Source organism: Mastacembelus armatus, chromosome 10 (genome assembly GCF_900324485.2).
Source record: "Mastacembelus armatus chromosome 10, fMasArm1.2, whole genome shotgun sequence".
Classification (NCBI taxonomy): domain Eukaryota; kingdom Metazoa; phylum Chordata; class Actinopteri; order Synbranchiformes; family Mastacembelidae; genus Mastacembelus; species Mastacembelus armatus.
In genome coordinates, this window is record NC_046642.1 from 24,817,170 (window position 1) to 24,842,099 (window position 24,930).

At 40.5% G+C, this 24,930-nt stretch overlaps 2 protein-coding genes and 1 pseudogene across 9 annotated transcripts; 1 reads left to right on the forward strand and 2 right to left on the reverse strand.

Moving 5' to 3' along the window:
- Window positions 1-769: 769 nt before the first annotated feature.
- LOC113144124 (uncharacterized) lies at window positions 770-2,327 on the reverse strand (annotated as a pseudogene).
- Window positions 2,328-3,407: 1,080 nt separating this feature from the next.
- On the reverse strand, window positions 3,408-6,351 carry dcps (decapping enzyme, scavenger). Its single transcript, XM_026330478.1, has 6 exons — window positions 6,039-6,351; window positions 5,117-5,267; window positions 4,881-5,026; window positions 4,676-4,789; window positions 4,291-4,401; window positions 3,408-4,093 (listed from the first exon to the last, which is right to left on the reverse strand). Exons 1-6 carry the CDS (start codon window positions 6,285-6,287, stop codon window positions 3,827-3,829), a joined length of 1,038 nt encoding a protein of 345 aa, XP_026186263.1. The 5' UTR covers window positions 6,288-6,351; the 3' UTR covers window positions 3,408-3,826.
- Window positions 6,352-6,972: 621 nt separating this feature from the next.
- ids (iduronate 2-sulfatase) lies at window positions 6,973-24,405 on the forward strand. 8 transcript variants are annotated; one of them, XM_026330475.1, is made up of 13 exons: window positions 6,973-7,234; window positions 8,866-9,002; window positions 9,129-9,306; window positions 9,505-9,593; window positions 11,330-11,530; window positions 17,545-17,715; window positions 17,818-17,944; window positions 19,887-20,057; window positions 20,445-20,551; window positions 23,209-23,322; window positions 23,812-23,922; window positions 24,053-24,178; window positions 24,295-24,405. In XM_026330475.1, exons 2-13 carry the CDS (start codon window positions 8,889-8,891, stop codon window positions 24,364-24,366), a joined length of 1,581 nt encoding a protein of 526 aa, XP_026186260.1. In that variant the 5' UTR covers window positions 6,973-7,234; window positions 8,866-8,888; the 3' UTR covers window positions 24,367-24,405. The 8 variants fall into 8 exon arrangements, 7 of the variants coding, with proteins under 7 accessions (XP_026186260.1, XP_026186261.1, XP_026186259.1 ...); XM_026330476.1 differs by having other exon boundaries at window positions 8,896-9,002; XM_026330474.1 differs by lacking the exon at window positions 6,973-7,234 and adding an exon at window positions 8,172-8,389 and having other exon boundaries at window positions 17,869-17,944.
- The last annotated feature ends 525 nt before the right edge of the window (window positions 24,406-24,930 follow it).

Genomic DNA, 24,930 nt, shown 5'->3' on the forward strand with positions numbered 1-24,930 from the left:
AGGCACTCCCTTAGAGATAGGGTTAGGAACTCGGTAAGTAAATAACTAAGAATGGTCCCCATGTGTAACAGCAGTGGACATTAGGCAGCTAGTCATTCTTAATTACCAACCACAGACAGCTGTGATCGCTGCTACTGCTTTGTGAGCTGTTGCTATGGTGACCTAAGCCCAGAGTAGGAGGGGGATTGACAGTGACACAGCTTTATTCCAAAAAATTATGGATTGGTGGCGAGTTAAAAACAGCCTTCATTTGTATTTTTTACCAGAACTCCTGGAGCTCTTTTATAATGGGGGTGAATGAGAGATAGAGCAGTCACTGTCTGTTTGGCCACCGGGTGGAAAAACCGTAGGTCCTATCAAAATGAGAACAGCGTTACCTGAAAGAAGACACAAATCTCTACTACTTTGATATATAAATTGTTTATATAGCTGAAAGTTAACACAAGAAGAGAAGAAAACAGACAAAAATGTTGAAAAAAGCTGAAGACCAAAAGCTAGAGTGCGCGGTGTCATCAGTGACATCACGCACTCTAGCTCTCTCCCATACTCACCAATGTAAAATTCAGAAAACGCCAAAAAAACACCATAGAACATGCGATATCAAAAAGCTGAATACAACATTAATAGACCTCAATGGGCTCACAGCAAGCCCTCCAGCCTCTCCCTTGCCACTCTTCTACGTGTTCCTGATACTTGAGCCACTTGCACTTATTGGCCTCTTCCATACAGTCCTCCCACAGGAACTGTCACTTCCACTAATAGAACCTGCTTAGAAGAAGCAGATGTCAGCACCACATCTGGTCTCAAAGAGATCAATGTTGTCAGTGAAGTCTGGGAACTTGAGCTGCCTGCCCAGGGCAACCTGACGTCCCCAGTCTGAGGCCGATGAGAGCAGGTTGGCTGATGGTGTTGGCTGTGGTTGTGACTGCTCCTCCTCGACACATGCTTGGACCTCCTCCATGGTAAAATGGTGTCTGACTCCCAACCCTGCCCATCCAGTTGCCACCATGCCCACCAGTACTTTGTCTCTCAACCAAGACTCGCCCAGCTCCAGCCCCTCTTGCACTCTCCACTTCTTACCCGTCTGCACTTTGATTCCCGCTGATGCCACTCTAAAGTCTTCAGAGCCTCAGTAGATTAGTGCTTCTCTTATACGATAGACCCTGAACTCTGAAGCTAAAGCTTATTACTTCTGTATACAGTGCTGCACTGGTGAGACTATGTGGCAGACTCCACCATCTTCGGATATAGCCACTGATCTACTCTTCAGAGTCTATACTGTAGACATAGCCACCTCATACATCAACAGGGGCCAAAGAATGTGGGGCAAAATGCCATGCTGGTACAACCATGCCTTAAGCCTGCCAGGTGGACACATTGTCTCTGAAGCTGGAGTCAAAAAGCCTTGCCTCGTGACTGGTTTCTCAGTGATTGATGGTATTAAAACGCCATCCACGGAGAAGTGAAACTCCATCCATCACTTTCCCTCTCTTCAGGACCACAGACCTATATTTTGTTGATTTAAAGCTCATTCTAGCCCAAGAAATAAGCTTAAGCAGGCACTGAAGGATCCACCTACATCCTGGCAGTGATACAGTGGTCAAATCATCCATAAAGGCTCTGATGGGAGGCTGCCGGACTCCAGACTTGGACAGGGGGCCTCTGCACTCAGCAGCCTTCACCAACACGTTCATGGCAAGGGTGAAAAGGATCACGGAGATCAGCCAGTTATGATTCCTTTCTCGAGCCGGTGCCAGTTCAATGTTATGCTCCCTAATGTTACTCTCAGCCTGAAATTCCCATAATGAGATGAGATCCTTGAACATACAAGGTATGTGGTGTCTGTCCAGCGTGGTCTCGACCAGCTTGTGAGGGATCAACCCATATGCATTAGCAAGGTCAAACCAAAGCACTGCTAGTTCTCCATTTCCCTCTTGTGCCCCCTGATCAGTTGTGTAACCACTCCTGTGTGTTCCAGGGACCTTGGCACTTGGGGAATGCTGCTCTTCTGTACTGATGTACTTATTCTTCAAAAGGAAGTCTGTCATCCTAAAAATCCCTCCATCTTTCCACACTGAGAAGTTTAATGGATTGAAATTGCTCTGCCTGCCTCCATGGTTCCACAATGGTTCCCTTTCGCCAAATCACTCTGAATATCTCATTTGGCCCATGAGATCATATCAAATGTGTATTAGAGCTGGCCCGCCAGTATATAGTATATACACCGCTAATACTACAAATCCCAGAATGCTTTGTTAGTGCGTTAGCACGTCAGTCAAGACCACCAAGCGCCCCCTCCTTTTCTGTTGACAATCATTAGCATCCATGCTACCAGTCACCTCGGGCAAACTTAATCCACCCCCCCCCAAAAAAATGGCCAAACGCTCTAACACTCTAACACAACCATCATATATGAGTTGTGATTTAGTCACACATCACACTCTGCACTAAGTCTGCCACTTGTATCCTATCAATCAATCATATTGATATTATTTCAGGACTCCACTGATAAAGTTGTTGGATTTTAAAATGTATGATTTCCCTATCAGACTGGTGACCTGTCCAGGGTGTACCCCTGGCTTTCACCCAAAGAGACCTGGGATCGGCTCCAGCAGATCCCTGTGACCCTGGTTAGGAATAAGTGGGTATAGGTGATGGATGGATGGAACCCCCCTTCATAATGACCGTATTACTTATAAACCTGGAATTTACTTTGTGTTCAATTTTTAATTAACTTCTTGTAGCTTCTCATGCTTTTATAAACCACTAAAGGGTTGTTCCTTAGATATAATGACCAATAACGGTTTGTCATTTTAATCCATTGTAGTTCTGAGTTGTGACAGTGTTCATTTTTATGCTGAACAGTGAACGCACCGTAAGCTCAGAGCGGAGCACCGCCCAGCTGACTTAAGATATGATAAGAAAATTACATGGCACAATTACTTCAGAAGTATGTGAGCAGAATCAGATTAAACATACTTTTGTAGTAAATGGTAGTGCAAAGGAATAACATGCAATTTTCCCTCTGTTAGTAAAGGTAAAGACAGAAACCCAGGCAAATGATTTCAAGAATGGAATTTGTGTTTGCATTAAGACTGGAAAAAAAAAGTTGAATCATTTTAGGATGAACACTGCTATCTACTGTTGTGGCTGAGCTCTTCTGAGATTTTGTACCTATTTATAAATGATTTTGAATATCAAAAAATTGACTTGACTTTGTCTTATACCCTGTATCCACCAGAATACTTTGCCCTATTGCTGTGTACAGGGATAAAAACTGTCCATTTTAGAAAATGTGTTGCGTTGCCTTGTGCAGTTACATTTAATTCAACAATATGTTAGGTACAAGTAAGAAACTCTATAACATCCAAGATTTCTAACTATATCGATTTAAATAAACAGGCTAATTAGAAAAAAATAGATTTTAATTCAGTAAAACAATACAAACATAAAAAACAGAAATTCACCCCAATACCTTTACTTTGCTCACAATAAAAGCAGGAATATGAAGGAAGTTATTAAACCACCTTCATGAGAAGTTAGACTCCAACATTTACAAATCATCTATCCAATTTGACAAATATGCATAAAATGTTGGTGGTGCGTAATGTGTCTTGTGTTGATGTGTAAAATACTCTATTAATTCAATCACACAGTAAGTTTGGGGAACACCTGTACACCTCTGTATTATTAGAAGTGTATAGCACTATAGTAATTGGCTAACACTATTGGAGCTGGAAACAGCAATCAACCAAACTGACTGTCTAAAACAAGGTGAAAGGAAATTTACTAATGGGGGAACAAGCGCAGGTCTGTAAAGTATAAGTCAGAGTCTCCCTGCTTCCTTGAACTTGCTGAGCAGTCCATTGTCTGCCCTCAGGGGGAAGTATAGGGTCCGGGTTTTGTAGTAGTAAGGGTCAGACAGGAGGTTCTGTATGACGTCTGCTAGGAGATGGGCACGCTCCACGCCGCAGCCTGGTGCCTCGTAGCCCAGCTTGGTGAAGTGGACGTGGAGGTGATAATAGGACGGCTGGTAGTGCAGGTGAACTCTCAGCTCACTGGCTGAAAGGTTATAGCGCTGCAGGATGGCCTCCTAAGCCAAAATCACACTAATGTTAGCATCCCAGTTGTACTGTTTAACATATAGCATTCAGACCTGTCTCTTTTACTAGAATTTCTCGTTATGACTAATATATTGTCTAGACATCTGGAATGAAAAGCAACACTGACACAGCTGATTGAAGCTGATGTTTCCTCCAAAAAGACACCCCTAGACAAATGTAACCTCACCTTTCCTTTCTGGAAGAGGTTTTGCAGCAATGGTACATGCTCTGATGACAGGTCTCTGAGACTTCGGATGCCTCTCCGATGTGTTATGGCAATCAGATACAAATCATCTACCTAATGGAGGAAGACAAATATTGGTAAACTGTTCAGTCTACTGGCCTAATTATATTTCAGCTTGGCTCAATCTAGCTCTGCTCTAGCTCTCTGAATGCATTAGAGACAGTTACATTTAAAGGGAAAGTTCAGAGTTTTGGATTTAAACTGTTTTAAACTAAGGATGAGTCTCAAGATATAAAAGGCTAAAACAACCAGTAACAAACACTTATCATATATCTGTGTCTTTCATACCTCTTGGATTTTGCTGTTGTCAATGTTCCTAGTCTCTCACCTGTTTTTGGTCCCATTTAAAATCGGGAAGAAGAACAAAGCCAACTTCTGGATCTGGATCTTCATAAACTATCCTCTCAGCCTCTGCCTTCTTCTCTAGGATGTTGTATACCCACTGAAGGTTGGAGGTGATGGCAAAAACTTTGTTAATGTGGCACATTCATGGGTGGATACTGTACCTGACAGGGTGATTTCAGGACACTGACCTGCACACTAAAACTCTGCTTCTCAATGTATGGCAAAGTGATGGACTGATAGTCTCCCCATGTCTCTTCCAACAAGAAACTTTGCTGACGCTGATACTTATTTATATGCTTCTGTGTGGCAGGACACACCACTGTGGTCTTAATCTCTGCAAAACAGACACATGGTTATCTGATTTTTCTCTGGTAGCTGCTAGATTCACAAAATCTTTAGTCAGTTTATGTCTTTCTAACTGTACCATTGATGTGAGGGGGGGCCTGCAGGCGATATGTGCTGTAGATGTCATTCCTCAGGTCCAGCGTCAGCCTGGAACCACTAAAGATCTCACCCAGGGTGTCTTCTCTGATGGGAGTCTTCTCCAGGATGACTACAGCCTCCTGATCAGCAAGCTGGTGATGACATGATCAGCAGTTTTATGCAGTCAGTTTAACTGGTAAAGCATGATGCCAGGGGACCAAATAAACAATATAAAGGTATGTAAATAAAATAACTCACATTTCATGAATTTACTGTAGGTATTTTTTTCAAAGGTTACACACCAACAAAGGCAATGGTGTTAATTAGTGTCTAATTTATGAATAATAATAATTATTATTATGATCAAGAAGCGGGGGCCACAAAGATGCTATTAGCCTTCACAATCAAGTAAAATTAGAGTGTAGGCCAGTATACAGACTACTCAGTAGGTTGTACAATAAAAGCAGCACAGCATTCCAGTTATTTTAAGGATTTCTTCAAAACGTCCAGTGCCATTTGTAATGCTGATTATAGAGATAATAATGACAATAGTTTTACTTAGCATGCAAATCAGTTTAGCTTAGAAATGACTTATTAACTCGTTGGAAGTGCACAATTAATGTCTGTTTTACCTGTAGTTACTTTAAAATGAATCGGTTTTCTCTAAAAAAATATGAACATATGCACAATAAACACAACCAGATTAACTATTATTTTGAAACAAACGCAACTGGACGTCAATCTAAAAATTCCCACTGATAAACGTAACGTTACATACACCACTTTCAATGAATTTTAGCTGGTCTAGTACAAAACCATCTTCTATCAGGAACTGCAGTCAGCTTTACACTCGAAAACTGTGGCTTTGTTTAGCTAACTACTTTTTAACAGCGAAGTTAGGTCGCTAGCTTCACGTTGCATACCTTCCCATGGATAAAGATGCTTTTCTCCCGGGCAGAATCACTCAAAACAGCAGATATTTGGAAATCAGACAAAATATTTCCTGAGCCTGATTCCTTTACAACTTCTGGACCACCTTCATTGTCAGCTTCCGTCCTCTTGACTTTGTGAACTAATTCATCAGGTTGAACACTATCCAGTTCACGTTTAGCCGCCATGTCTGCCATGCTAGGGTCTGCACTCTCTAGCCAAAGATTGTCTATTGGTACCATGACAACTCTCTCCAACGGCCGTCTCAAATTCAGCAAGTGTGGACCTAAAAGCCTGACGAATTCGTTCACCTTAAAGAGATATTCTCTACGGTGGCCGACAAGGGCAAACGCGCCGCAACAGCCAAAACACGTTTCTCTCTTGTGTGTGTTTTGGCTGTTGAGTTGCGTTTGCCCTTGTCGGCCACCGTAATTCGCTCTTGCGGATTAATAAAACTACAACTATAACACTAACGTTTCTCAACCTGGAATCAGACATAGTTTGGCAGTTTAACAATATGATAGATATTTGAGTTTTTTAATTTTAATTTAGCAATGTTTATTAAAGCAGCTGCTGGTTTTGTTGCTGGAGTCAGCGTGAAGCAGCGTGAGACCTCTCTGATCTAGGTGTCTCAGGTGTTAAGCTAGCTCGTAGCTGACCTGTTTACTTTGGACAGTAGCAGTGTGGTGCACTTTGACGTCATTGCTTTGACGTATTATAGTGCAAACAATATCTCTATAGATTCAGGTATTTTCTTTTTGTCATGAAGTGGTCTAGTAGCCACTGCTCTAATACTAACATAATGATTGGCATATTATTTAACTAATAAATTATTAAATTAACCAGTTGGGCGGGGGCAACGTAAAAATGGACCAATGAAAAAACAGCACGGTGTTGACGCAACAATCAGGAAATTTTTTTAAAAAGAGACCAACGACACGCTGACTTATTTTGCCATGAACTGTGAGAAGAAGGCTAAGACTTAGGTGGAATCCCGACGTTCACTGTCACGTTAACCTTAGTGATGGGAAAATCGAAGCTTTATGAAGCACTGAACCACTTTGAGACAACTGCCCTGAAAACGACACACTGCTTCGAAGCATTTGATACAGTCAGAAGAGTGACATCTGCTGGCTGGCTTTGAGAACTGCATCTGAGCAGATGTCCTGACAAAGCCTCATTGCTTCAGGTTGTAATGGATATCACATTCTATCTTTCTCTGAGGCTTTAATAAAAGTTTGTCATTGTGTTTGTCTTTGCATAATGCAATATTTAAAGATGTTTGTACAACAGGCAGCCTTGATGAGTCAAATATGTGTAATAGTAAAATTGTATTGGTAGTATTTTGATGCTGGTGCTTATGCAACTTTGTTTTTATATTATAAATGGGGTATTTCAGTGACTTTGGCATTTGTGTGGATTCAAAGATTTTTATTTAGAAAAATAATTTCTACAGTTTTAATCTAATTTAATGATCTAATTTAATGGTTTTAATCTGCTCCTTTTGTGGCTCACTACCTCTCGAGCTTTGGAGAAGACCTGCTCGCATGGGACTGATGTAACTGGCATGTGAGCGCAGGTGTAACAGCACTGAGGACGTGTTGCTGCTGTATGTCATCTCCTGAGCACAAATCAGGCACTTGACCTTTTTGGGGCTAATCAAATCAAAGTGCTCCCAGGCATATGATCGTGCTCTTTTTGGCACTGGTTCTTCCACCACGTCCCTTCCTCACTGCGTCAGTCACTGGCTCACTTAGTCACCTTTCACACGCAGAATCTCACACAACTTTCAGTCCCTCAACTCACTCTGTGACTATTACTAAACCTACTCTGTTTCTATGTCTGTCTGGTGTGCGAATAAGTGTGTGGTGTGTGTGTTATTCAGTGTTTGTAACTAAACTAAATATACCTAAGCCTAAATGTAAACTAACACTCTCCCTGACTACAATTCAAATGGCAATAATAATGTCTCTAGCAATCTCCTCCTCTCAAAAAACCCACGGTTTGAGCAGTGACTCAGACCTTTTAAAGCCTGGACATACTGAAAAGCTCATCTCCCGCGAAGCAGCTCAACACGTCATGTGACGTAACGAGGCCTCGCTCGCAGCGGTCACGTGATTTTGGGCATGTTGAAGCAGGGATCGAAACACTGTTCAGCGACACTTCCGGTTCAAAAGATCTATACTGTGTCGAGCAGACGGGCTCGAGCGTCCCGTTACTAGTTAATCGTATTTGAAGGATATTATATGTTTTTGTCACTAGGTCAAAATGTATATGCTCCTCCGAGCAAGCCTTCTGCTCCTGGTTCTTCACACACTTGCACTTGGAGTTTTTGCAAGAATAGGTAGAGTTTGTACTGCAGTGCACATTCATTGTAATAACATGTAGTCTGGTGTTTTGCTGTGGTTTAGACTGCTAGACCGGTGGAAAGTGGCCCTCGTGTTGTCTACACTAATCATGTAAATTAGCTGACATTAGCGGTGAATGAGTGCTCACCGTAGCTAATGTTTGTTAATAACTTAGTTTAACTCAGTGGATGGTGCTCTGTTTCTAAGTTTCACTTTTGGGTTTATTGTGCCCAGATTGAGATGAACAGGTTGTAGAGAAACCTGCTAGAACCTGTTCAGTTTTTATCAGCAGTATTTCTAACAGCTCTGTGATTTAGTGTGGACTGTACAGACTGAGCATCTTTAGTTAGTTTTTGTTTGCTACGATCATTTTTATTTTTCTCATCTATTCTGCAGTGGCTGGAAACTATCCTTTACTGTTGAATGGGTTCAATAAAAACCGATACCTAACTATGGTTGTGTTTGCTTTTAGATAAAAGAAATGTCCTCTTCATTATGGCAGATGATTTGCGGACGTCACTGGGCTGCTACAGGGACTCTGTAGTGAAATCCCCAAACATTGATCAGCTGGCATCCAGAAGCCAGGTTTTTCTCAACGCATTTGCACAGGTCAGTTGGTCTTTTTGTGTTTACCGTCTGTTTATTATCAAAGCAATAAGTTCATGATTTGGATATGAGACTAACTGGATGACACACCCACACAGAAGTATTTGAATTCATCCTTTTCTGTCACAGCAAGCTGTGTGTGCTCCCAGCCGCACATCCATGTTAACAAGTCGCAGACCAGACACAACCAGGCTCTATGACTTCAACTCCTACTGGAGAGTCCATGCTGGGAACTATACAACTCTGCCACAGTATTTTAAATCTAATGGCTACTTCACCATGTCTGTGGGAAAGGTATTTCATCCAGGTAATTTTACTAAGAATGTAAAATTAAATTTAGAGATAAAGCAAAAAATCACAAGCAATTTAGGAAGTGATACATGAGACAGAGCTGCATTTTTGAGAAGACACCAATCTGTGTAAATTTCTTGCCTACTTAGAAAATGTTCACCAATACAACATTGGTATGCTAGTAAAACTGGTTGTTATGTTTTCTATTCTTTAGGAATTGCCTCTAACCACACTGATGACTATCCTTACAGCTGGTCCATCCCTGCCTACCACCCAGCTTCATTCAGATATGAAAAAGAAAAGGTACAAACAGCAAAGAATATGTCTAACTGTGAGTGATACAGGTCTACCAAGCTAGGTTTGTTTTTGTTAGTTTTTTGTTATTCACAAACTATTTAGAATGCTCATTAATTAAGGTATGTTTTGGAAACAGATATAACTTTTCTTGGATCATTGATAGGTTTTGTTGCTTATTTGTAAGTAGCCAAACAGGTTCTAGTATTTATTTTTTAATGGTTATAAAAAGCTTTGTGAGCACTAACAACCTCAGCTACTATGGAGAAAGTAATGATGCACTAAAACCACATACAAGTTGCAAATAATTTCAATTTATTCTTGGTCACTGCAGATCTTCAATAGCAAAGCATTCGTCATATCACAGCTTAAACTGTGAGTCACAATTCATGACTTGTAATATACTTTCCAAGCGTTTTTAATTTTACTTAAATTCTCAATCAGAACAAAAAAATCTAGATATTTGGTTTGTAGTGTGAATGTGCTGCCAGTTTGATGCTGTATTTGGAAGTCCCTGTATTTGGAACTGAACGACGACAAGACAAAAGCAGTGTACCAAATATCTCCCCAGTGCTTTGGCAAAGCTTTGAATCTTTTCTGAATATTACTAACAAAGCTTTAGAACCCTAAAAAGGTATTTGGGCCAGGCATGCTAATGTGTGAGTGTGTGTGCGCGCGTGTGCGCGTGCGTGCGTGCGTGCGTGTGTTTTCTTGACTGTCCTGGATACTACTTTTTTGTTCCTGGAGCTTCATTAGTAATATTCAGTGGATATTATAACATACACATAACATTCAAATATTATTAGTTTAGGCTTCTCTGTTTTTTTTTTGTTTTTTTTTAAAGTTAAGAATAGCATTTCAAAAACGATTATTTTTGCCTGGTTTTCACTGTGGGGTTGCATTGAGTGAATGGTAGGGACACACTGCAGTAAAATTACCATTTCTAACCGCTGATAAATGACAATTAAAAGAAAAATTAATCCTTCAATGTCATTCAAGTACTGTTCAGTATCAGTAAAACAAATTTAATTTCAAACTGGTTGGACATGCCTCATAAAAAACTACACTAAACAAATGATAAGGGATGTTTTTGTTTTATGCTGTGTGTTTCTGAAAAAAAAGCATATCGACCGAAGTATCGGCATATGCAAGCATGTGCTAGTGCTGCTGCGGTCTTATTCATTTAGTAGGGTGCAACCACTCCCACATTTTTACTACAGTATATATGATGTCAGGGTTGTCCCACTTGGCAGCATGCTTCTGTTTGAGGAGCTGCAGTAAATTGGTCGTACTGCTGCCTTTGTTAGCAACAGACTTCAAACACACTTTGCAGCGGGGTGCTGTTTGTTCTGTCTGACACTGCAAAACAGAACCATTTCCAAATTATGGATGACACTGTGCCTTTCTTGGGAACGAGTTCTTCCCTGCTCGCTGACATGTTGTTTGTGTCTCTCTAATATGGCAAACGCACAGGGAGAGGGGCTGAGTTAAGAGGGGAATGTCAACAGATGTTAAAGAGAAAACCAATTTTCATTCAAATAAGTCGATGTAAACTACACATTCGAGTTAATTGAGAAAATCGGGCGGTTTATTGCCCCGCCCAAGTTTTCTTCCCCCCCAAAAGTACTACTATAGAAATGTTGGTATCAGTTTACCAGACCAGCCAGCAGAAACCCTCAAATCCAATTCTTCACAGGAACTGTGAATTAACATGAGTTTTAATAATCTGTATGATAATCTTCCAGGTGTGTAAAGGAGAGGATGGTAAACTCCATGCCAACTTACTGTGTGCCGTGAACGTGACAGAGCAGCCTGGGGGAACTCTCCCTGACCTGGAGAGCACAGAAGAGGCAGTCAGGTTACTGAAGAGTATGGCCTACAGAGATGATCCTTTCTTCTTAGCTGTGGGTTTTCACAAGCCACACATACCCTTCCGGATACCACAGGTATGACTTAACACTTATAAACCCTCTGTGCACTACTTGAGATGCGCCATACTTAATACTTAGGTAATAGTTACATCAACGCTTATATTGTATAAAACTTTTTATATAAGCTGCAGATTGTCTCACTTTAGTCAGAGTTAATGTCCTTAAGTTTCACCAAGTGTCAAAGTGATCCAGTAAAAACTTTACATGCTTCAAAATAAGTTGTCAGTATGTCATGCCTGTTGCATTTTCTTAATCTTAGAACAAGACTTTAGACATAAGGAGCAGGTCTCCTTTCAGGGAGGAAGTCATGTTGTGCTGCCATGTTCTACAGTAGCCCACAATGGACAAACCAAACACTGGCTCTAGACAGGAAATCATGTTAAAAGATGAGTGGTGCTCAGAAGGTTTAGATACCACTAAATCTTTCACATTTTACACATTGCACCTTTAACTAAGTGAACCTTGGGTTTAAGATTTTTATTACAGTATATATGATGTCAGGGTTGAGAAAGAACCTACACATGCAAGTTCATATTATGGCAAGGAAAAGGCTTTATTTCCAGCCCACTATATCTGAGCCAGTGTTATTATAGAGCAGGGGTGTCAAACTCATTTTAGGTCAGGGGCCATATGGAGGAAAATCTATTCCCAAGTGGGCCAGACTGGACCGACAAGGCAGCTAGCTCCGGGCCAGCTGACAGGTATAGGCCTACTTGCTCAGCCCCGGTATAAACAGTTTGCCTGCTTAACATAATTGCTATTGCGACACCCAGTGGACACATTTAGAACAGCAGTTTCTTTCATTGAAAAATTGCAGCTAATTTAACCCTCTGGGGTCTGAGGGGGTTTTTGGGGCCTGGACAAATTTTGACATGTCCTGACATTTGTGCTTTTTTCAGTGTTTTTTAAACATATTAATGTCTAAAGTCTAATAACACTGTAATCAGCACAAAATTGGCTACAATAATATGTGAGCTTCAAGTTTATACATTATTGTGTTTTTGAGAAAAAAGTGTTTATGCATGGTTAGTGAAAAACTACAATTTTTTACTCACTGAAATAAGACCATAAAACACAAACAGAACATTGGTTCACAAGACCACGAGACCAGCATGTTGTAGGCTAAAGTGTTTATTTCAGAGTGCTGTGAATGTCATCTTGTTCACACATTCACAGTAAACAATTGTGTTTACTGTGCAAACGCAAACGCAAAAGTGTCTTAGAAAAATAAATTTTCTAAGACACTTTTTGTCCAGAAAGGCCATATGCAAGAGGGTGTGTCTGAGGATGAATAGTCATGTGATTTACCTGTGAACACAAAAGACGCACTGAACGACCAGACAAAGACGTGCATAATGAGCCTTTCAGTCAATGTAGGTGGGACGGATTAGTGCAGCACAATGAGGAGCCAAACGATCCTCATTTGAGTGTTTTTACTCTGAGGACAAGCTAAACTATTTGTCTCTGTGAGGAATGCAAGGAGCGCCGCTTCACGTGCGTAACACGCCATCATCCAAACACGCAGAAAAAGTGAGTAAATTCTATGATGAAGTTTGATATTTTGTGTCATTTCTCGGGGGCGTGCACATATTTACCTGGTTCACCTGAGATTATTTACATGTGAACAGTGGACAGTGTACAAGGCGGGACCGCATTACCTGTAATGAGGTGAGACAGGAAAAAACGGACTTTTCCTTACGTTCATACGGATTAAATAAAAATTGATGATTTGTTTTTGACTTGAATTGTTTCACTCAAAAGAAAACATTTCAAGCTTTCTAGCCATATAATTCTTATTTTTATGAGTCAAGTATTCGCTGAGATTCTGGTTGTTTTATTTACGCGTCTGTGAAGAGAAATGGCAGAGACAGAAAAGTCCGAGAGCGCACCCTGTCGGCTTTCTTTATTTAAAAAAAGCACAACGTTTTGTTGTTATTATGATGGTATACCACTAAAACTAGACCCTTTACAGATTTGAATGATATACTTCTTTTATCTGTACGATCAGAATTGACGGAGTAATTTAAGTTTGTTTCGGCCTTATCAGAAAAAGATGCGTCAAAACACGCCAGCGCATGCGTCGACCCCAGAGGGTTAAACTTCAAATCATCTCGTGGGCCGGATTAAACCCGTTTGTGGGCCTGATCTGGCCCGCAGGCCGTAAGTTTGACACCCCTGTTATAGAGTGTCAAAGTTACTCTCTTGCCAAATGCTGTGGATATGTAAACAAGCATTTGCATGCTTTCTGGTGCAATAACAGCCTACTTTGGTCAAAGTTTAACTGTTTTGTGGCTCTTGATAAATGTTCATTGCTGGTTATGCACATCTATTGTGTGTAACATGACTGATTTGCTGGACAAAGTAATTAACACACTGTTTTTAAATTAACTTCATTGGCATTCTTCTACTAAAACCTTGTATTACCCTCTTATGTACTAAGCTAATATATGCAAGTTGTGCATTTCCATCTTTATATTTTGCTATGAGAGACGGAAAAACAAGCAATGGTTTGCTAACTGCTTTGTCTATGTGAGCGTGTGCATAGTTATTGATTATCCAGCAGCCTGAGCTCTTATGGGAGGTTGAGACATACTGATTAGCTCACGATGAGAGGCATTAGGCTGGTGTGGCCTTGCTCATAGCTCCCCAGCTCTGCCGCCATGTGCTGGAGTTTTCCCTGATGAATGAGAGGGTCGCTTTGCTGCGCCTTCAGATCAGGGATAGGTCTCTTACTGTTGTTTTTGCCTTACAGGCCGAGGAGCAGTACAGAGTACCCAGCCTTCTTGGGCTCCCTGGAAGGGGTGCTGGAAGGTGCTCCAACTGACCCCCAGTAGAATGACACTCATGTGGGCAGTTACAGTGAGACCTGGAGGGGTGTGATTGGTGTCATGGCAAAAAGTACTAGGAGGGGAAAACTCAGCTTATAGGATAGCAAGTTTAATAGGCAAAAGCAGCAGAGTATACGATCTGCAGAACGGGTCAATACCGATTGACCTAGGACAAAGGAAATGGCAAACTTTTATATCAAGTCAGAAATTTAAATTTACACATCAGAGTCAGTCACATGTAAATCACGCCTGCATGACATACACAGTGATCGGTAATATAATTAGCATGTCTGTGTGACTACCTGTCTTTTCTTCTGCTTCCTGCGTTTCCCTACTGAAATACAAAGCAGTGTCAAAAGTCTTTGTTGAATTCACACAGGTCACACAGGGAGGTGGCAGATGAACTGTCTGTCTAGGTGAAAATTTCCCTCACAATTGGAAGGAACAGCCTCCCTAATCTAAACCCGAGTGGTGTTCTGTTGTTGGACTTCTGTGCTAGTTTGACCATAATGAACACAGTGTTGGAGCATAAGGGTGTCCATCAGTGCACGTGGCACCAGGACACCCTAGGCTGGAGGTCGATGATCAACTTTGTGGTTGTGTCAGGTAGTTCGGAAGCTCCTCAGCGGCAAGGCACACAGGATGGATGAGAACCACCCTGAGTATCTTATGTCACTGGATGTTGTTGGGCTGCCTTGGGTGATACGCCTCTGCAACATCAAGTGGTGGTTGGGGACAGTATGTCCAGACTGGCAGACTGGGGTGATCCCTCTTTTTAAAAAGGGGGACCAAAGGGTGTGTTCCAACCAAATGGGGGTCAGACTTCTCAACCTCCCTGGGAATTTCTATGCTGGGGTACAATTTTCATCCCGGTTGTGGAGCACTGGACAAGCTTTACACCCTCTCCAGGGTGCTCGAGGGTTTATGACCTAAAGGACAAGCTCTTGGATATAAAGGGCCATAATGAGCTTCCTCCGCAGGGTGCCCGGGCGCCCCCTTCAAGGTAGGGTGAGGAGCTCGGTCACCTGGGAGAAGTTGAAGTAGAGCCGCTGCACCTCCACATCGAAAGGAGCCAGCTAAGGTGACTTGGGCTTGGGGAATAAATGCCACCTGGACGCTAAAGGAAGAACCAGGACATGCTGGAGGGACTGTGTCTCTTAGCTGCCCTGGGAATGCCTTGGTATCCCCCCAGAAGAGCTGGAGGAAGTGTCTAGGGAGACATCTCTGCTTAGGCCACTGTTCCCCCGACCAGGCCCCAGATAAAGCAGAAGAAAATGGATGGAGGGACAAATGAAATTTGAAAATGTAATTGACAGTAGGTTAACCTCGTCATCAGTGAGCCTTGGATACCCATGACATCTGTTCACTGTTTGTCCTTCCTTGGTCAACCTTTGGTCAGTACTAACCACTGCAAACCAGGAACACCCAACAAGATATGTAGTTTGGGTGATGCTCTTACCCAGTCATCTAGTCACCACACTTTGGCCCCTGTCAGAGCCGCTCAGATGTTGTATGTCTTCTTAAAAGTCTTAAACGTCCTACATTACTGGTCATAAGGGTATTCCTGTAATTTAGCAACAATCACCAGATCTGTAATTCCTCAAAATAGATTATCAGGTTGATGCTCTGTTTTGAGCAGTAAGGTGGGGTCTTGAAAGAGGGTCATAGCTGGGTTATAGTACTCGATTTGTCCGTTATTACATCGTGTCAGTGATTTTACAATACCAATATGGTAATATCATGATAAACAAATGTATGAAACCATGTATGTGTAATTAGCTGAAATTTCTCTTTACTGACAAACATTACCTCCTAATGCCCCCTTTTCTTTACTTACAGCAATCCTAGTGGCTCTTGGATTGGCTTGTATTACGCACACAGCGAGTTAGTTAAGCTATCAGTAATTCCATCCATCCATTCTATACCCGCTTATTCTTTAACCAGGGTGACAGGGATCTGCTGGAGCCTATCCCAGCTCTCTTTTGGGTGGAAGGCAGGGGTACACCCTGGACAGGTCACCAGTCCATCACAGGGCCACATAGAGACACACAAAGACAAACAACCACACACACTCACACTCACTCCTATGGGCAATTTAGTCATCAGTCAACCTAACATGCATGCTTTTAGACTGTGGGAGAAAACCAGAGTACCCGGAGTAAACCCACGCAAGCATGGGGAGAACATGCAAACTCCACACAGAATAGCCGGGTTGCAAACCCAAGACCTTCTTGCTGTGAGGCAACAGTGCTAACCACTCATCCACCATGCTGCCCTAATCAGTAATTTATTTAGGCATTCCTATTGTGATTAATATATCTTTTGCCAAAGAGACCAGAAAATAAATTACATAGCAACAAATTCAATTACATAACCAGGGACATGCTTACTAAAGCACAAATTATTACATAAATAAATAAAAATAATAAAAAAGGAAACAAAGCCGAAGGCACTCTGAGCTAAGAGTTCATTAGCCATGAGCCAGAGTCTTTTCTTCTAGCCTCAAAAGAGCCGGGCCAGTCACAGCCATTTATCTGCAATGGGGCGGGCTTTACGCTCCAGTCGTCCAATCAGATTTAAACGAGCCTTGCACATACGCACAAAACAACAGCGTCATATCCTTCATTAATCTTCGTCCATTGGCCTTCCTCCTGGAAATCTATCTCAAATGAAAAGAGTAATTCTTTGTATAGAAGTAATAGATCAATACACATATTATACGTGTTATCAAAGTCATTAGGATTTATCCTTTTTGGGACCCAGAATGTCTGTAGAAAACTTCATTGTCACAGACATTGCCACCCAGAGCCACGTAGCTATAGTGGCTGAAACCTGTAGCCTACTTCAGATGCCATGTTTTTGTTTTGTTTTGTTTTGTTTTTTTCATGAGAGCACAAATAGTGATTTTATGAAATAAACATAAGTGTTGTTGGAAATACCTCAGGGGCAAGAAAACGTCAGTTATACAAGAGCTTTAAAAAAGACATTACTAGTTGTAATACATAGTAAAGAAGAAGGTACAGGAGAAGAAAGAAGCCAAAAAACATGTCTAGTGTTCACACAGTGGTCGAAGGGCTGAAATTGGGATTAAAAAAAAAAAGTTTTATTATTATTATAGAAATATATCAATTTTTCAGCTGACTAGTACAGTATACTTATCTATCTTTAGTTAACAACACTTTTGCTGCTCATATGTTACAGGAGTACCTGAGCCTGTATCCTATAGGACAAATGACCTTGGCCCCTGACCCCGATGTCCCCAAACGCCTTCCGCCAGTAGCCTACAACCCATGGACTGACATAAGGAAGAGAGAAGATGTCAAAAAAATAAACATTAGCTTCCCTCATGGACCAATTCCTAAAGACTTCCAGGTATGAACCGGCTGCTTTCAGCACTCTTTATGATGTGGCTTCCCATGTTTATAATCTGTTAAACATTATTGTTCTGTATTATTGTCTGTCTATTATTGTCAGCTGCGTATCCGCCAGCACTACTATGCTGCAGTGTCTTTTGTGGATGCTCAGGTAGGGCGACTGCTGAGTGCTCTTGATGAGCTGAGGCTGGCTGACAACACTGTGGTGGTGTTCACCTCTGATCATGGTAAGTGGCTACAGATGAAGTGGGACTGGCTAAGGATGGTATTAATGCTGGTGTCTGATTTCTAGTTGAAAACACTGACATGGTTGTTTTTCTTTGCAGCATTTGAAGAGTGAATGTGTTTTAGAAATTGAAGCGTTTTAATGATCAAATTTTTGCAGTCAATGTTGCCCTTTGCCACGAGATGGCAGTGTTGTACCAGCATAATTTGCCATTATGACCTTCCACTATTTTCCTATACTCTAAAACCCCAGCTCTCTTTTTGCACCAGTTTTTTTTCAAAAGCTTTGTGACTTGGAAACTCAGTTTCTTTTAATGTCTCCTTCAGTGGAGGATGCTGGAGTGAATCCTCTCTGCGGTCTTTGATTTATGCCCAGTGAAACACAATCAAATACAATAATTTTCAAATATAAGATGAGTGGCAAAGACATCAGTTAAATGGATTGCCTCAAATATTTCTATATTGAATAAGGTTACATGTGCTATTTACAGTGTAACATGCAGAAAATTTCCAGAACCCTGCACTTTTATCACTTTGTGAAGAACCCTGCTCTTTTGTGTTGTTAGCTTAATTTTAAAATGGATAATGTTGGAAGTTTTGCAATTGAAAACAATCTGAACAGAAATGTCTCTTATACAAAAGTATTCAGATCATTTGCTGTCACTCTTTAAATTGTAGTCAGTGTGTCTTGTATCCTTTGTTTATCCTTGAGGTGTGTCTAGAACATGATTGGAATCAGTGTGCAGCAAAGTGAACTGATTGGACATAGATTAGAAAGACACATGTTTGTGTGTAAAAGGTTTCACAATTCACCTTAAATGTACGGACAAAACACAAACCATGAAGTCCAGGGAACTCTCTAAAGACCTCTGTGATAAAATTGTGGTGAGGCATAGATCAAGCCGGGAGTATAAAACGATTACTTTAGGTTTGATTGTTCCCAAGAGTAGAATCGACTCAGCTGTGAAATGGAAGGAGTCTGGAACCATCAGGATTTTTCCTAGAGTCGGCCATTTGCGTAAACTGAATAACTTTGCAAGAAGGATGTTGATCAGGGAGGTGACCAAGTACTCAACAGTCCCTCTGACAGATCTACAGAAATTGCAGAGAGAGACTTGTCACGATGGAAATCGTCCATCTCGGCAACTCTCAATCAATCAGGTCTTTATGGTGGAGTGGCTAGACAGAAGCCACTCCACAGCCTGTTTACTGTTTTTCCAACAGTGTTAATGAATCCTGAAGAGCATGAGAAGATTCTCTGGTCTGATGAGGCTAAAACTGAACTTCTTGGGCAGAACTCCAAGCTCTATCTCCGCTGACCACAAGATGCTGCTGAACACCTGAATTATCCATTATTGTGGTGAAGCAGCATCACACAGTATATACAGCATACTCTGCTCCAGAGAGAAGTGACCTGACACTGTGGTGATAGTTCACCTTTTAGCACGACAGAGACCTGACGCAAATAGCCAAGACATTACTCTCTGACTGTTCAAGAGTGGCCCAGTCAAAGCCCTGACTTAAACTGTACAGAGCGTCTATGTAGAGACTAAAGATGGCAATTCTGCACTTCCATCCAGTCTGACAGAGGTTGAGAGGATCAGCCAGGAAGAAGCACTTGGATCAGCAGTTTATCCCACTGCTCAGATCCAAGTGTATAAAGCTTGTGGAGACTGGCAGTGGTAACTACTGTAAAAGAGGCTCCTAAAAACCATTGCATAAGAGTGTGAATACATTATTGAATGTGAGATTTCAATTTTGATTTTTAATAAATAAAAAAACATGTTTGCACTTTAATATGGGTTATTTTCTGGCACTTGATAATGGGCAAAAATAGTAATTTTACCAATTTTATATTTGACAATCCAATAAAATGTGTACAGTGGTCAGAATAGTTTCTGAAGTGCCTGGAGTTCATTTCTCTTTTCCTTCCTCTTGTTGCAGGTTGGTCATTAGGAGAGCACGGTGAATGGGCGAAGTACTCTAATTTTGACGTAGTAACACGTGTTCCTCTCATCTTCTACATTCCTGGTGTCACCACAGTTCGTGGTTGCTTGGGAGAGTCCACCTTTCCCTTTATTGATGTTTTAACCCAATCAAGATACAGCTTTAAGGGTAAGCCTCTTTACTAACAAATTAATTACTACAGATATGTAAGTTGCACATTTCTGTCTTTTAAAGCACCATGTGTGTCAAATCACAAAAGGAACCTTATGTTTGATTTAAATGTTTTGATTGTAATTGCTCATCTAAACCTTGTTAAAATATTTATGATTATGCCAACATTACCTTTGTGAAATCTTTGATATCTGAAATTCAGAAGTGTTTAGACAGGGCTACACTTTGATATTTTGCCTCTGGACAGTTTTTATTTCAAATGCAAATGATGCAATGATGATGAAATTTAAGTGCAGGGTGTCTATTAAAATTTAGTGGATATCATGACTATTCACCTCTCAGTAACTAAACTTTGACCAACTCTCTGAGCACTTTCTTCTCCAGATGGCGAAGTTAGAAGAAATGTGGTGGAGCTGGTGGATGTTTTTCCTACCATCTCCTACATGGTTGGTCTCAGAACACCTCAGCCCTGTTCTGATGTTTCTTTTCAGGTATCAAGAGATGAAAGGGAATTAATTTATTGAATCTGTAGTTTACAGAGAAAGGGTCCAACTTTAGTCTGCAAACTTTTAGTTGCATAGCTCCAAGAATAAAATCTCAGACAGAGATCTGCGATATCTCTGTTGTATGAATTGCCATGAAATGTTTTACTGACATTTCTGTTGCCCAGAGGATAAATTCTGGTAATTTTGTGATGCCAAGATTGTCCCTGTAGTGCCACCACTGAGCTATGGATGGACATATTCATGTCCTTTCATTCACACTGTAGCTATGCCTTTCAGTGACTATGTAATTGTTGGGATTGCTGTGTAAACAGCAAGCCCAAGATATGTTCTTCGTTTTTTCTCTTTATTATTATTCCGCCGTTTTTCAGTCGCTATCTAGTCCCACACCGTTCGACATAGAAATGTCATTCAAACGCCGTCGCGTTCAGCTCGATGAGGAGAGGGTTGCTTCTACTTTTTTCAGCGATATCTTTTATATTTTCTGACATATTCCAGGTTTTGTCTTAATTTTTTCCCATAGAAATTAATGGAGAGAATGTTAAAATCCCCTTGAACTTTGTCCTCTTTCAGCTTTAACTGTGTCAGCATACTTTCAGCTAGAAACACAATTGAACCTTTAAACGGGTCAGAAGGCATTAATCGATAAGTCTTGTATTCAGCTTTTTGATATCTTTTACGGTTTTTCTTTAATCGCACTTTACGTTTTATGTTTTTTTTTTTTTTAGGCTTTGTCTAAATTTTACATTGGTGTGCATGGGAGGGAGCTAGAGTGCATGATGTCACTGACATCTTGTTTTGCTCTTCAGCTTTTTTTCAACTTTTTTCTCTTTTCTTCTCTTCTTGTGTCAACTTTCAGCTATATAAACAATTTATATATCAAAATAGTAGAGATTTTTGTCTTCTTTCAGGTAATGCTGTTCTCATTTTGATAGGACCAATGGTTTTTCCACCAAGTCGCCAAACCCACAGAGAGTGACTGCTCTATCTCTCATTCACTCTCATTATAAAAAAGCTCCAGGAGTTCTGCTGAAAAACACAAATGAAGGCTGTTTCTAACTCGCCACCAATCCTTCATTTTTTGGAATATCTCCACAAAAAGTGGATCAGTCTCTTTGTTGAAGCCTCCTGACACTGTTGGTGAAAAAAATATTTTGATAGGTTTATAGTTTATCTGTAGTCCTCCATTTTATGAGGTGAAGTTTTCTCAGCTTCTCTATTCTGCGTGTGTAAAGCGCTGTCACTGTCACTCCCCCTCCCACTCTGGGCTTAGGTCACCATAGCAACAGCTCACAAAGCAGCGGCAGAGATCAAAGCTGTCTGTGGTTGGTGATTAAGAATGACTGACTGCCTAATGTTCACTGCTGTTACACATGGGGACCATTCTCAGCTATTTAGAGCAAGTGACTCTGTGGCTGTTTTAAATGTCAGCCATGGTGTCGTCTCCCAGCAGGCCATGTTCGGACTTTCACAATAAGAGTTTACAGTCATTAATAGGAAGATATTACATTTTTGTAAATTGAGGAAAATGAGGAATATTCAATATAAGGTCCTGCTTCTAGTAAAAGGTCCCAAGACTCTCCTGCAGGACTTTGTCCTTTCAAAATAAAAGCCCTGAAATAGCATTTTCTCAACAGAAAAGCCCTGAAACAGCAACTCAATATTAAAATGGGTGTTGCCTATTGGCATACAGCTTCAGGCACCAAGTGAGGCCATTTTCAATATCAGCCATTGTGTCTGCTACCAGGACATGGTCAGACTTTCACAATTAAAGTGTACAGTCATTTATAGGAAAATATTATATATTTGTAAATTATAAGGAATATTCAAAATAAAGTCCAGATTCTAGCATAAGGTCCCATGAGTCTCATGCAGCTCTTTGTCCTTTCAAAATAAAAGCCTTTTTATATAATTTTCTCAAAATAAAAGCACCCTCACTACAGTTCGTAGTTCTCGATTATTCCAACTGCGTCAGGCGATTCAAAACGTGCTTCGGCTGTTTAGCGGCCAGTGACACGGTTTGCCTCGAGCTTTTCGCAGTGGTCAGCAATCCCAACGCAATTTCTGAAGAAATTGCATTGTCTAGTTCAGTTAGAAATACTGGGAATGTATGGTAAAAGTGTAAAGCCACTATTGGAATTGAAATAAAATCAGAATAAAATTCAGTAAAAAATACATGTCAACATTGTTATTGTGAGCATGTTAGCATGCTGATACCAGCACCAGTGTGCCTTAGTATAACACACATGCATGGCTGTGGACTCTTATATTAGTCTTCTTGTTTTGAATTCAGTTACTGTAGGTAATTAGTAACCAATAAACTGACATTTAATAATAAAAGCAGGCAAAAATGTGGGATTCACAACCATGTAATCTCCTGTATTTATTTATATATATATATATATATATATATATATATATATATATATATATATATATATATATATATATTTTATATATATATATATATATTACATCCTCACTTTCTACAAATTATATCACAAGAACATAACTGAGACCTTTCAGGGGTTTGTTTACACTTGATGACATTGTATTATAAAAAGGAATCAAGAAGTAAACACTTTATAAACAGGCCCTAACAAAATATGATCTAATTTTCCTTTACTGTTTTGTTTTTCTTGCAGGTGGAGCTGTGTACTGAAGGACACAGTCTTGCCAACACCTTCCAGCACAGTGAAATAAGGAATGAGGAGGCGGTATCTTTTAGCCAGTACCCTCGGCCTGCTGATACACCGCAGGTGCCAGAGATGCATTGTTTAGAAAAGCATGTTAAAACTTGGAGCTGGCTAAAGGTTTAGTCATGAGAGTTTTGTATCTGTCGAGGAGCTGAGAAGAGAATCAAATGTATTTTTGATACAAACATGTCACACTGGTACTTTTAATAAATTAATTAGTTATCGTTAATAGTTTCATTTAAAATGTCAAAATTTGGGAACGTCATGAAAACTGTATGCATGTAAAATGAGCATGACTTTTTGTTGCTCTATGACCCCCTAACTGGCCGATACTGGAGCTGCCAGCTAAAAGCACGAGATCTTCAATTAGAATACTGGTATGAGTAGTGCTGCTGCAGGTTGATTTCAGAGTGGTTTGGCAGCCTGACATTAAACTCTTTGGCTAGCTCACAGGATGAGTTGATAGCTTGAGATCTGATAGCACTGCAGAAAGTTTTCTACAGTATTTTGTTCCTTTTCAAATGTTTTAAAATTTGAATCTTCTTCTGTTAGATGAACTCTGACCTCCCTGACCTTAATGACATAAAGGTCATGGGCTACTCTCTGCGCTCCTGGGATTACCGATATACTCTCTGGCTGGGCTTCAACCCCAAAACATTTCAGGGAGGTGTATCACACCTACACAGCATGACAGTCACACCTCCTATCTGCCACTTACTTTTACATAGGCACAATATGCTGGAGATGTTTTCCATGAAGTAACTGTCCATCTATCATCTGTCTCTCCATATAGGTAAATGTATCCGATGTCCATGCTGGAGAGTTGTATATTTTAGCAGATGACCCCAGTGAGGACAACAATGTGTATAGTGACTTTGAAAACAGTGCGTTAATGAAGAAGATGTCCAGCCTCCCTCCTGTAAGTTATGATTATTTGTTTAAGTGACATACGTACATTTATTTGTGAGTTTATTTTGATCTGCGTTTTCTTGGCATTCATTTATTTTCTTGTTTACTTGTTTCTGACTTGTCAAGAGTGTGAGTTGGCAGATGAGAATGAAACAGCAGCTTCTTTTCATCAGAGCAGGAATGAAAACAAGGAACTGAAGAAACCAAAAATCATGTACAACACATGGGAATAAGTGCGAAAAAGTGGATGGATGAATAAGTCTAAAAAAACTCTTGAATTTTTTTTTTAAATTATGGCATCACTATAAATTCTCAAGCTATGGTGTTCAGGCCATTGTTCGTGAAACACATGATTAAAGTGACTGAGAAAATAAATCCATTGTTTTTTTTTCTTTAACTCCTTGTAAAACAGCTTGATTTTACATTACCGCATTGTGTGCAGATTTAAGAAGATAAGAAACCTTTATTTGTCCCACAATGGGGAAATTGCATAGAGCTGTTGCAACCAACAGCCGGCTCCCAGTAAAATTTATATGTGGAGTTTGAATTTTAATATAAGGTGTATTAAACTGCCAGATGCTTTTCACTGACTACAGTATTACAGTAGTAGGTTTATATTTAGTGTACATGTAACCCTGGTTATTTTTATAGTCAATGTATTTTCTTTTTTCCAGTAAATGTAACATTGTTCGCCAAGTATTGTTTTTTCCCATGTACAATGAGTGCACCACTGCGCTGTGCACTAGTGGTGGGCGATACTGC